The sequence below is a fragment of the Lucilia cuprina genome, chromosome 5 (genome assembly GCF_022045245.1).
Source record: "Lucilia cuprina isolate Lc7/37 chromosome 5, ASM2204524v1, whole genome shotgun sequence".
In the NCBI taxonomy this organism is placed as follows: Eukaryota; Metazoa; Arthropoda; class Insecta; order Diptera; family Calliphoridae; genus Lucilia; species Lucilia cuprina.
Window position 1 is genome coordinate 50876580 of NC_060953.1, and position 12094 is coordinate 50888673.

Here is a 12094-nt window from a genome sequence, read left to right on the forward strand (position 1 = left end):
CAGCACCCTACTGAAAAATATGATAGGAATTTAAGTTCATTCAATTTTTATTATTATTTCTTTATGAAAGTATACTTATAAGGGTTCTATAAATCGACTTTCGAATAATCGAACAATCGACTTTTTGTCGAAAAAAGTCGACTTTCGTTTCAACTATAGAACCCTAATGAACTTATGAGCATTTGATTTTAAAAGTATTTACAAACAGAGATTGCCTCTAATTGTAAAGAATTCTTTTGATTTTAAAATTTTCTGAAAACTGAAATTTTCAGTAAAACTTTAAAGTTTTAGTAGTAATTTAAGTTTTTAATGAAGAGTCTATTAAATTTTTTATTTAAAAATGTAATGAAATATAGGGTATTCAAAAGTCCATAAAACTGACATTTTAAGTTAATTTGCGATTTTCTGTTGTTTCTTCTTATCGGCGGTGCAAGGTTTTGTACTTGTATTACCTTTAATTATAAAATATTCATTCCTACAACTGGCAATAAATTCCAATAAAAATGGCTTCACGTTTGCGTCATTTAAATCCAAAAAAGACTCTGTTTCTTTTCTGCGACATACAGGAAAAATTTCGTCCTGGCATGCCATTGTTTAATAATTTTGTAGAAAATTCCAATAAATTAGTAAGTAGAAGAGAATATTCCAGCAAATTGTCGTTGATTATATCATCTTATATGAAAAATAATAATTATTTATAGACTAAAGCTGGCAAAGAATTGGATATACCTTTGATTGTTACCGAACACTATCCCGAACGTTTGGGCAACAGTGTTAAAGACATTGATATTAGCCATGCTAAAGCTGTCATCAGCAAAACCCGTTTTAGTATGATGGTACCGGAATTGGAGGCGAAAATTAAGGAGATTTTTGGCGACAAACCTGATGATGTTGTACTCTATGGTTTAGAGGTATATTTACGAAAATGTATTACGAAAATGAATTAATATAATTCTAATATTTTGTTTATTTTTTAGTCCCACATTTGTGTTGAACAAACTGTTATGGATCTATTGGAACGCAATATAAGAGTTTCTTTGGTTGCCGATTGTGTGTGTTCTCGTTTAAAACAAGATCGTGATTTGGCTTTAGAACGTTTCCGTGCAGCTGGTTGCAATGTTACTACCAGTGAAAGTGTTATTTTCGATTTAATGCGTGATAAGAATCATCCGAAATTCGATATTGTGCGTAAATTTGTCAATAACCCATCGGCTGATATGGAATTGTCTTCCAAATTGTAAACATTTTCCTGAAAGGATTGTTTTAAAGTTTTATAGCATTTTGTAAATGAAAATATACCAAAATTGTTTTATTTGTTTTTTAATATTTAATATTAATAAAGTAGTAGAATTCTATAAATCGACTTTCGAATAATCGAACAATCGACTTTTTGTCGAAAAAAGTCGAAGTCGACTATTTTGTTCCAAAAACAAAATAGTCGACTAGACTATCGTTTATGAAAAAAGTCGAAAAGTCGACTTTGTAAATAAAAGTCGGAAAGTCAAAAAGTCGCAAAGTCGGAAAAATTCGAAAAAAATCGGAAAAAGTCGAAAAATTCGGAAAAAGTCGAAAAAAGCCGAAAAGTCGGAAAAATTCGAAAATAGAAAGAAGTCGAAAAAACTCAAAAAATTGCAACAAATAGAAAATAAAATATAAATAAATTTTATTTATTAATAAAAATAATAAATAATAATAATAACAATAATGATAATAATAATAATAATAATAATAATAATAATAATAATGTTAAATGGCTACATTATAAATTTACGCTTCTGGCTTCGGAAAAAGTCGAAAATAGTCGGAAAAAGTCGAAAAGTCGACTATTTATAGAATATTAAAAGTCGAAAAATCTACTTTTAATTAAATGAAAAAAGTCGAAAAATCGACTTTAAACTAAATGCAAAAAGTCGACTTTTCATAAAATGCAAAAAGTCGAATAGTCGACTTTTTGTTTCAACTATAGAACCCTATAAAGTAGTAAATTTTTGCTGTCCGTATAAAATAGGCTTATTTAAATTTAAGGGGGATGAAGTCGTTAAAATATCGATTAAAAATACGTTAATAGCTTTACAATAAATCGATTTGTTTTTTTTAATTATAATTTTTAGAGTAATTTATTTAAAGTGAAATTTCGCATTTCTAGGGAAAATAGAATAGAATTTTTAGCAAAATTTTTAATATTCAATTACGAATAACTTCTTTTCCTAAAAATTAAATTAACTATAGAAAATTATATTTGGCTATACTTCCCCTACATAACATACAACTCTGCTCATGTTATAGCAGCATATTTTGACAATTCTCTTTACTCCAACTGCAATTCATTTGTAATCAAAATAAAAACACAAACACGTGTGAAAATAGTTACTACAGAAATTTTTAAAAATTATCGAGAAAATCTTAAATATTTTTTAAAATAATCAAAATGAGTAGAAATCTTTTTGATGATAGTGATGATAATTTGGAAGAGGATAATTTTCAAATAAAAACAAATGAAAATTTTGCCAAAAGTTATAATACTTTAAGAAAAAAAGAACTATTGCAAAAATGTAAGTGAAAAATGATTTTTAATTTTAAAAGAAATGATTTAATATTTTGTATTCCTTTAGTTAAAGACAAAGGTTTAGATGTCTCTGAGTCTGATTCTGATGATTCAGATTCGTCGGAAGAGGATGAAGTATTGGATCCTTCGTTCGATCAAGATTTTTTAAAAACCTTGGCTTCGTTGAAAAGTAAAGATCCTGCCATTTATGATAAAAGTACAAAATTTTTTAAACATGAAGATAATGAAGAGGAAGGTTCCGCTGACGAAGAAGAAGGCAAGAGTAAAAAGGAAAAGAAATCTAAGCCGGTAACTTTGAAAGATTATGAAAGAAAGATAATTTTAGAAAAGGGCGGTAAATTTGTGGATGGTAAGTGACAGCAGGAATTGAAAAAAACTATATGTATTAATAACTATAAAATTTGAATAGATTCCGATGAAGATGATGAGGAAAAGGAAGCAGTACAACGTCCTTTCTCCCCCACAGTGGTGGAAGAAGAACGCCGCTTGAAAGCTGAATTCAAAAAAGTAATGAATCAAGATGATGATTCAGAGGAAGAAGAATTTGGTGGCATTTTTAAAAAACGTGAAAAAACTAAAGCCGAAAAAGATAAAGAGGAGGAAGATTATCTTAAATGGTTAGCTGGGAAAAAGGATACTATACAAGAGGAGGTTAAAGAAAAACTAGAACCTTTAAAAAAATACTGGAGTAATGATAAGCTACCTTCTAGTGAAAAGTTTCTTAGAGATTATGTGCTTAACAAAGGTTATACAGAGGCTAGTAATTATAATGAAATTCCCACATATGAAGAAATTGTGGGTGATAATGCTCCTTTATCGGAGGATGAACAAGAATTGGAAAAACAGGCAGAATTTGAACAGAAATTCAATTTTAGATATGAAGAACCAGATCAAGAATTCATTAAACGTTATCCACGCACGATTGAAAGTTCGCTGAGAGTAACGGATGAGAAACGTAAGAAGAAGAGACAAGAGACTAAAGAACGTAAACAGCAAGAAAAAGAGCAAAAAATGAAAGAGTTGGAAATGGTAAAGGAAATGAAACGCAAAGAGATACAGGAAAAAATTGAAAAATTAAAAATGGTCACAGGCAATGATGAGTTAGGTTTTAAGGATGATGATTTAGAAGAAGATTTTGATCCTGAGGCACATGATCGGCGAATGCAAGAACTTTTCAATGACGAATACTATCAGGTGGATGAGGGTGAAGAGAAACCAGAATGTCCCTCAGATATAGACGAGCTGAAAGTAGAGGATTGGGATAATTATGATCCACAAAATGATGGTGATACAGGAGGTTATGATTATGATGACAACAATGATCCTCATTGTGAAGATGAAGATTTCATTATGGATTGTGATTATGATCCCAGTAAGGCAAAAGAAGAATTACAAAAAGAACTTATAGAAAATACCAGAAAACGTAGAGGTGGTCGCAAAGGACGACGAGATCGTTTTATGGAAATCATTAAAGCGGAAAAGCCGGTATTCGATCCTGAGGATGAGAAAACTTATGGAGAGTATATAGATGAATACTATAAGCTCGATTGTGAGGATATTATAGGAGATATACCTTGTCGTTTTAAGTATGTCGAAACTACACCAAATGATTTTGGTTTAACTATAGAAGAGGTGAGATCTTGATTAATTTAAACATATGTAAAGTTATTTAACATTTATATGTTTTTTTTAGATACTGTTGGCTAAAAATAAAGAACTTAATCAATGGGCCAGTCTTAAGAAAGCCATACAAATACGTCCCGATCAAGTGGAGAAGAAAGAGCAAAGACTTTATAAACTTAAAGCAAAAAATGAGGAACTAAAACGGAAAATATTTAAAAGTTTATATGGCGAGGGGTAATTAGATAAAAAATTTAATTTTTATATATATAATATAAATATATATTTTTTTTGTTTTATTATAGATCTGACAATGAAAATGAGGAAACTAAACCGGAGCAAACAAAAGAACCTACTACTTCTAATGCTGAAACGGCTGCAGGAAATACTACTGCAGACTCTCAGCCGGGTGAATCTAAAAAGGCCAAGAAAAGGAGAAAACGTAAAGCTCAAAATGCACAAGCTGCTGCACAAACTTCTGCCGCTGAGGAGACCCAAACAAATGCTGATGCTCAGGAAGAAAATACAGCAAATGCGGAAGAAACTGTAGCCAAAAAAGCTAAAATTGAAGATAAAACAAATGTAAATGAAACAATTAATAGCCAACAGCCAGCAGCAACGGCCACAGAAGCGGCTAAAAAGAAAAAGAAGAAAAATAAAAAGAAACCACAAAGCCAGAATCAAAATAGTGCCGAAAGTAGAGAGGGACCTCAAATATTACCTACTAGTACTGCCAGTACAAACTCTAATAAAGACCATGAAAAATCTAATAATCCATTTAACAAAGGTGCTAATGCTGCTCACAAACAAACGAATAATGTTGAAACTAAAAACTTTAATAAAAATACTCAAAAAGCTAATAATGCTCAAAACGCTAATAAACCTGCTGCCAAAAACAATCCATTTGCTAAAGGCTCTAAACAATTAAATAACTCAACGGAAGGTGTTGGTTCCTTGCCTCCTTTGCGTAAAAATATACCCAAAACAAAAACCTTTAATGGCAAATTTAACTCCAATGATAAATTCAAAACTAAATTCCAAAACAAAAAGCCATTTAATGGTAAATCAAAACAGAATTCTAAAGGAGATGGTAAAGATATCAGTGATGAACGTTTAAAGGCTTATGGTATTAATCCTAGAAAATTCCATAAAAAACAAAAGTATGGAAATAATCAATCATAATAAATATGATTTTTTTTTTTAGTTTTAGCTGTAGAAATGTATGTATGTATAAATGTGTTATATATATTTAAATACAAATAATTATGTTAATACAAACAAATAAAATAAAAACAGTTTAGTTATTATATTAGGCAAATTTATTATACTTTACTTGTTTTAAAGATATTTTAGCTGATTATGTTTTAAAACATGTTTCAAAACAAAAATTAATTTTCGTTTACAAGAATTATAGAAAAAAAATTAAAAAAAGTATTTAGTTTACATTAAAAAAATATATACGTATATAGTTTTGATCATGTAGAAGAAAATTCAAAGACGATAATGTTTTTTTATTAAACGACACTTACATTACGAAAACTTTTTCAATCTTTGGTGTAGAGAATTTTGTATTAGTTATAGGGCAAACAACCACACCATTTTCCTTAGTAATTTGTGGTATGGCCAACTGACCAAAGATCTGACCATTGGGTAACATCATAGGTAAATTATGTTCATTTAGCGGTAAACCGGTTATTCTACAAATTAAACGACTTTGCACACAATGTGAATATGGCAAATTCGTGGCAATCTTATTGAAATCTTCTTGACAAACGGGACAATTTAAATTCTTGCAATTGGTTGAAAAACATTGTGGTGTTTTTAGAGATGATAGGCCTGCCTGTACAGCAATGCTGAGTAAAGATTGTGATGATATCTGAAACAAACGATAATTTTCATTGCGAAACTTTAAAACCAAATCCTTCCAACGACTATAATCAAAAAGACTTCTGTAGGGTTCAATGGTGGTATTCGGTTGGTAGGCCAACAGAGCCATACATTCGCAAATTTCCTTAATTTGAGTTTTTTCAAAAGCCGGAAAGTGTTTTCTAGCATGTATCACCGCCTCAGTTCTTAGATCTTTGCGTACAAGCTCCACAAATTCCTGTACACGTAAATTAAACTCTATGTTCGAATTAATTCTTCTTAGTTTGGATTTGTTATCCATACACCATAGAATACATTTAGTAGTTTTAAAACTTAAGAGATCTTCTTCAACTTCACGTGATGTATGGAAAATATCCAAATTCGTTAGATGTCTTATATCTGAATGATTAGATAAACGGTTTGCTGTTTCGTAATAACCCAATCTAAGCAAATGTTCTATGACCATACGATCCATACGCATACGTTTCCATTGATCGATTGAAGCATGCCATATTTCCATATCAGAACTTATTTCTGGCTGGGCAATACCTTTAAGATGTCCCAATTTCTTTTTGCAGACATAAGCAGCATTCAACTCTTCGTTAATACTTTCCTCTGATTTGCGTTTTAAAACCTGCAAGCGCTGCACCACATTTCCAACCATTTTACTAACATCCGATACGGTAGGATGTGTGGTTAGGGCTTTTTCAACATCTCTGGAAATATTTTGTATTTGATCAACTTCTCTATCGATTGTCTTTTGTGCTACACGAAATTTTTTATTAATTATCTCATAAGGAACTTTTAGAGTTGAGTGTTCTAACGATTTTATTTCAGACATTTTGAAGGTTCCAGTAAGCTAAGCGCATCTAGCGTTTTCTGAAAGGAGATGGCACAATTAATATATAACAATGGATACATTAGGTAGACAAATATGTAGAAAGATAAAAGGCAAAGCATAATGGATACATTTTTGGGGCCAAAACACTCAGAAGAAACTCAGCTAATTATTGGTATTCACATGGAAATTTTGAGACGCAGTTTTATCAATATCAATCGAAACAAGTATGAATGTATAGTCGGGCGTAGCCGACTATATGATACCCTACACCAGTCAGTATGTATGTTAAAAATGGGAATTATGTAAAAAAAGCATTTAGTTTGTTTTTTTTAACTTTATTTCGGAATATTTTTACTTTTTTTGGCAAAAAAGGGATTTTTTAAGAGGGGAATAGGACAAGATATAGCCCTATCCTTAAACATGTTGGTAGGGGGAGTTAAGTCTTCTTCAATATTATTTATGTAGAATTTAAAAGTGTTATTAGTGTTTGTTAGTGAATTTAAACCTTTAAGCCATTTTCTGAAGGAGAGTTTGTATGGGGGATAGGGTCAAATGAATCCCGATTATTACAAAAATCGGTAGTGCCATTTAAAGTTCTATAAAACTAAGTTTTGTCGAATTTTGTTAACATAAAAGATCATTTAAATTAATTATAAGCTAAAAGGCCCTATTTGTGCGGGTACGGTTGTATGGGGGCTAGTCGAAATAATGGACCGATTTTAACCATTTTCAATAGGCTTCGTCCTTGGCCAAAAGAAGCGTATGTGCCAAATTTCATCCAATTATCTTGAAAATTGCGGCCTGTACCTTGTGCACAAGGTTTACATGGACAGCCTGCCAGACGGACGGACATATCTTAATCGACTGAGAAAATGATTCTAAGCCGATTGGTATACTTTAAGGTGGGTATAGGACAAATATTTTTGTATGTTACAAACATCAGCACAAACCCAATATTCATCCCCACTATCGTGGTGTAGGGTATAATTATGAAAGTGCAGTAATATGGCAAACAATATTATCACAATGTGTACTAAAAACAATATAGTAATATAGAAATATATATCTATTAATATCAGAAGAAACTATAGTACAAACTGGGATACAAAGTATTAAAATGTTACCGAGTATTAAACTCTTTACAAGGATAAACAAAAAAAATTTCAATAAACTTGTCACAATTAGGATATTTTTCTTTTTAATTTCTATTCGATATCTTACATTTGTTGCTTTTGTAATTTATGTTAATTTGAACTTAAATATATAAATAATATAATAAATAATTAAAGAACTATAAACAAAATGTAGATGTTGTAAAAAAATTGATAATTACTGCGTTAATTTTTCTGTCTGGTTTATCTTGTATTTCTTTGTTTTTATAAAATTGGAGAGATGCCATATAGAGCTGGGGAATTTGTTTGAGTAATCGGTATTTTAAAACAATGAGTATTCATTGGAATGAGAATGTTGAGTTGTGTATAAACTGTAAACAAATTTTAAATTTACCAAAAAATACAGTTTTCTAATTAAAATGAATATTTTGAAATTATATAAATAATTTTCTTAAATTAGAGAAACACAATCATATAAAATTTCTATAAAAAAGTATTAAAGATAACGGTAACACTTTTTGTGACAAATGAAAAACAAAGAAAATATAAACAGAGAGAAAGAGAATATGACATTGATAATTTTTAAGACAGCTGTTTAATGCATTTTTTACTATAGAAATCTCGTCAAAATTTGTTTATATTTTCATTGCAAATATTGTTTTGTTTGTTTAAAAAAGTGTTTAAAATATTCTAAAAATAGATTAATAATATCTGTATTTGTGTATATAATAATGTTAAGATGAATTCATTGCGTGATAGCTTAGCTAGTATACCGGGTGCGGTTACAAATTTTATCAGTGACACAGCATCGGTAGCCTCCAGTTATATACCCATTAATGTGGGATTTCAAGGACAAAATGATACTACATCCACAGATTCCACCACCGAATCTCTTAATAGTTTTAATGAAATGGACAGTAGTTCAACGGGAGCAGTTTTAATAAGTGAAAAATCTTTACCCATACCAGCGTCATTGGTCAAAGAACAATGGCGTTTGATATTTACCTCCGATGCTAGTGAACAAGATCTTATGGAGGCCATAAATCATTGTAAAGATTTGGTTTTAATATCCGAGGAAAATAGTGAAGAACGTCGTTGGTTGGTTAGGCATTTAGTGGATTTGCGATATTCTTTGGAAGAATTGTTGGAGGCCAAAAATGATAAAGTGGAAGTGGGTCCTTCGGTAAAAACCGTGGTGGGTCATCACTTTGCGGCCCGTCAGAAAGGGGTGGGCAAAGGTTTGCCCCTACCCACAGCACGCAATTATTGTGATCATTGTACGGGCATAATTTGGAGTGTAGTACAGGCTTCCTATCAGTGCTCCGATTGTCGTTATATGGTACATCAGAAATGCATAGACAGTGTGGTGAGAGTATGTGCTCATGTTATAGCATCCGAAAGACAATATCCTATTTTAGACATTTGTCCCGAAATTGGTTTAGCAGCCCAACGATATAAGTGCACTGAATGTCGCACTTTATTAAATTTTAGTAAGTAGAAAATTCAAAAAAAAAATGAGAAATATAAATGTTGTTTTTTTGTCCTTATTTGTTTGTTTTTTATTTAATTTCATGTTAATTAAGCTCCCCACTACACCACACAATGTTTTGGCAAAAGAACCAAACATGGTTGGTACCTGATATTTTCATAACAAATATCATAATCCTTCTTTCTGTGTTTTTTTTTTTAATAATTTAGCAAATTAATTAAATATCCTTTTCCTCTTTTTTTCAGAAAATTCTTGGATTGAACCTCGCTTATGCGATTACACTGGTTTATACTATTGTCCTTCTTGTCATTGGAACGATTCGTGTATTATTCCCGCCCGTGTTGTTCACAATTGGGATTTTGTTCCACGCAAAGTGTCTCGTTCAGCTTTACAGGAAATTCAACTATTTCTCGATAAACCCTTAATACGTCTTGAAGATGTCAATCCCAAATTGTTTGTTTTCTTGGAGAAATTAGCTTCATTGAAAAAATTACGACAAAATTTGGTATATATGCGTAAATATTTGTCTGAATGTCGCCAGGCCGTTGAGGAAAAGTTATTGGAAACGCAAATTGGTAAGTCAGTTTTATTGTAAGTTTTGTTTTTTTATGGGAAAGTCTACGAAATTGTAGGTATTTTTTAGGCATTTGGAATTGTAGAGGAGGTATTTTATTTATTTTAAATTTTTATGAAATTTTCTTATCTTTAAGGTGAATATTATACTTGTTGGTAATTAATGACCAAGAAATATAATTAAATTAGCAATATTTTATTCTTATTGCGTTTTAAATGAAAATTTAAGAATCAATTGAATTTTTACTTATTTTATAATAAAAATATGTAAAATTGCAAAAAAAGTACTTTACACTAGAGATTGTGTAAAGTACTATATAAAAATAAACAAAACTCTAGTGAAAGTCCAATTACTAAAAGCAAAACATCAAAATGTGAACAGAAAATACAGTTAATTCAAAAATTGCCTGAACAACTTACCCCCTCATTTTATAAAATGAAACTTTCGTTAATGTAAACAATTTGTATGAAGAATACTGGGAAATTTTTGAAAATTTTAATTTTTTCCATACAAATTTTTTTGAACGTTTGTCGTTTCGTTTTATAAAATGAGGCCCTTAATCTGAAAAAAGTTCAACATATCTCAATTATATAATTTTAATTTATCATATCACATCTCTAATTCTTTAGGTTTACGTCGACATCTCATACAATCAAATGAATTCTATTCTATTAACGATTTGGAACAGGCTGAAAATGGTACATTAGGTGAAAATTTACATAAAGTTTACAATTGTTTCGACAAACATATACGCAATTGCTCAATGTGTACTGCTAAAGCATATATTTGTGAAATTTGCAGTAATAATGAAGTAATATTTCCATTTGATGATGGTTGTATTATATGTGATAAATGTAATTCTATATATCATCGTGTTTGTATGACGAGAAAAAATATGATATGTCCTAAGTGTGTACGTGTTCAGGAACGTCGCTTACAAAGAGAATTAACAATGGAAAAACATCGAAATACCAATGATCCAGATATGATTTTAAGTGACGATAATGATGGTAATGAGGACAATTAAGGGTGCAATTAATATGATTTATGTTATTTTAAAGGTAAAATACTATTTTATTAGGTTTAAAAATGACTATGTATATACAATTATATTATTTTCTAATAAACAAAAATATATTTTTAATAAAATGACATTTTAATGTAAACATCACTTTTATTTTAACTTTGAAAAAATTATCGATATAAAATCGTCTTTAAAAGTTCAATAATAAAAATACTAAAGTTACCCTTAAAATACTCACCCAACATTAACTTCGAATAATGTGTCGCTACTATGGTTTAAGTGCTAGATATTTCCTTATAGGGGTAAATTATCTGACAATTTTTATTTTCGAAAACAAAAACACATTTCTTATCCGAAAAATTTCTTTTTAAGGGTTGCTTGTTACACGAATTTTTTAATATTTTATAAATGGTTTACATATTTGCTTAAATCCAAAATCATGCCTACATTGTTATTGTGAATGTCAACTTAATATAAAAAACACATATGTATCTTACATTTGTCTTTCAGAAAATAGTTCTTTTAAACTTCATAGTACAATTCCGTGGAATACATTATTTACAATTAAAATTTTTTATTCGCATAATAAAAGCTGTTTTATAAACATTTTAAACTAAATTAAAACTTTTCTCTAATTTTAGTCTTAACCTTTCATCTTTAAGCTCACAATAATAGATACATCTTTTGAAAGGCTTGATAGGTGTCCTTCCGCTAATAATTTACAGGATACATATAGATAACAGAGTATATTAAGACGGGTCTATATGTTTGTCTATTGAAAACAATAACTTTTAAGACATCGAATATCTTTGGAGTATAATTGCCTTATTCGTAAACAAAATAATAATAAAAACACAATAAAGCAACATCCAAATTGTGTTGCCTTGTGAATATGTTAGATACATAGATAGATAGATAGATAGATAGATAGATAGATAGATAGATAGATAGATAGATAGATAGATAGATAGATAGATAGATAGATAGATAGATAGATAGATA

General features: G+C 29.9%; 4 protein-coding genes across 6 annotated transcripts; 3 read left to right on the top strand and 1 right to left on the bottom strand.

Annotated features, from left to right (window-relative positions):
* The first annotated feature begins 405 nt into the window (after positions 1 to 405).
* On the top strand, positions 406 to 1316 carry LOC111685363 (isochorismatase domain-containing protein 1). The gene is made up of 3 exons (XM_023447622.2): positions 406 to 626; positions 702 to 911; positions 978 to 1316. The coding sequence occupies exons 1-3, from the start codon at positions 504 to 506 to the stop codon at positions 1239 to 1241; spliced, it is 597 nt and encodes a 198-aa protein (XP_023303390.2). The 5' UTR covers positions 406 to 503; the 3' UTR covers positions 1242 to 1316.
* A 537-nt stretch (positions 1317 to 1853) lies between these two features.
* LOC111685358 (protein KRI1 homolog) lies at positions 1854 to 5447 on the top strand. Its single transcript, XM_023447614.2, has 5 exons — positions 1854 to 2552; positions 2613 to 2915; positions 2976 to 4198; positions 4260 to 4423; positions 4492 to 5447. Exons 1-5 carry the CDS (start codon positions 2429 to 2431, stop codon positions 5366 to 5368), a joined length of 2691 nt encoding a protein of 896 aa, XP_023303382.2. The 5' UTR covers positions 1854 to 2428; the 3' UTR covers positions 5369 to 5447.
* A 43-nt stretch (positions 5448 to 5490) lies between these two features.
* On the bottom strand, positions 5491 to 8362 carry LOC111685362 (E3 ubiquitin-protein transferase MAEA). 2 transcript variants are annotated; one of them, XM_023447621.2, is made up of 3 exons: positions 8227 to 8244; positions 8115 to 8147; positions 5491 to 6931 (listed from the first exon to the last, which is right to left on the bottom strand). In XM_023447621.2, the coding sequence occupies exon 3, from the start codon at positions 6891 to 6893 to the stop codon at positions 5712 to 5714; it is 1182 nt and encodes a 393-aa protein (XP_023303389.1). In that variant the 5' UTR covers positions 6894 to 6931; positions 8115 to 8147; positions 8227 to 8244; the 3' UTR covers positions 5491 to 5711. The 2 variants fall into 2 exon arrangements, with proteins under 2 accessions (XP_023303389.1, XP_023303388.1); XM_023447620.2 differs by lacking the exon at positions 8115 to 8147 and having other exon boundaries at positions 8227 to 8362.
* Positions 8363 to 8606: 244 nt separating this feature from the next.
* LOC111685352 (differentially expressed in FDCP 8 homolog) lies at positions 8607 to 11222 on the top strand. 2 transcript variants are annotated; one of them, XM_046953174.1, is made up of 4 exons: positions 8607 to 9495; positions 9589 to 9633; positions 9740 to 10069; positions 10698 to 11222. In XM_046953174.1, exons 1-4 carry the CDS (start codon positions 8745 to 8747, stop codon positions 11093 to 11095), a joined length of 1524 nt encoding a protein of 507 aa, XP_046809130.1. In that variant the 5' UTR covers positions 8607 to 8744; the 3' UTR covers positions 11096 to 11222. The 2 variants fall into 2 exon arrangements, with proteins under 2 accessions (XP_046809130.1, XP_023303375.2); XM_023447607.2 differs by lacking the exon at positions 9589 to 9633 and having other exon boundaries at positions 8609 to 9495.
* Positions 11223 to 12094: the final 872 nt, after the last annotated feature.

Coding starts and splice junctions, on each gene's coding strand:
- LOC111685363 (XM_023447622.2), top strand. CDS start 504: ATGGCTTCACGTTTGCGTCATTTAAATCCAAAAAAGACTCTGTTTCTT. Junction 627..701: donor TAGAAAATTCCAATAAATTA/GTAAGTAGAAGA, acceptor AATTATTTATAG/ACTAAAGCTGGCAAAGAATT. Junction 912..977: donor TTGTACTCTATGGTTTAGAG/GTATATTTACGA, acceptor TTTATTTTTTAG/TCCCACATTTGTGTTGAACA.
- LOC111685358 (XM_023447614.2), top strand. CDS start 2,429: ATGAGTAGAAATCTTTTTGATGATAGTGATGATAATTTGGAAGAGGAT. Junction 2,916..2,975: donor GGGCGGTAAATTTGTGGATG/GTAAGTGACAGC, acceptor AAATTTGAATAG/ATTCCGATGAAGATGATGAG. Junction 4,424..4,491: donor AAAAGTTTATATGGCGAGGG/GTAATTAGATAA, acceptor GTTTTATTATAG/ATCTGACAATGAAAATGAGG.
- LOC111685362 (XM_023447620.2), bottom strand. CDS start 6,893: ATGTCTGAAATAAAATCGTTAGAACACTCAACTCTAAAAGTTCCTTAT.
- LOC111685352 (XM_046953174.1), top strand. CDS start 8,745: ATGAATTCATTGCGTGATAGCTTAGCTAGTATACCGGGTGCGGTTACA. Junction 9,496..9,588: donor TCGCACTTTATTAAATTTTA/GTAAGTAGAAAA, acceptor ATGTTAATTAAG/CTCCCCACTACACCACACAA. Junction 9,634..9,739: donor TGGCAAAAGAACCAAACATG/GTTGGTACCTGA, acceptor TCTTTTTTTCAG/AAAATTCTTGGATTGAACCT.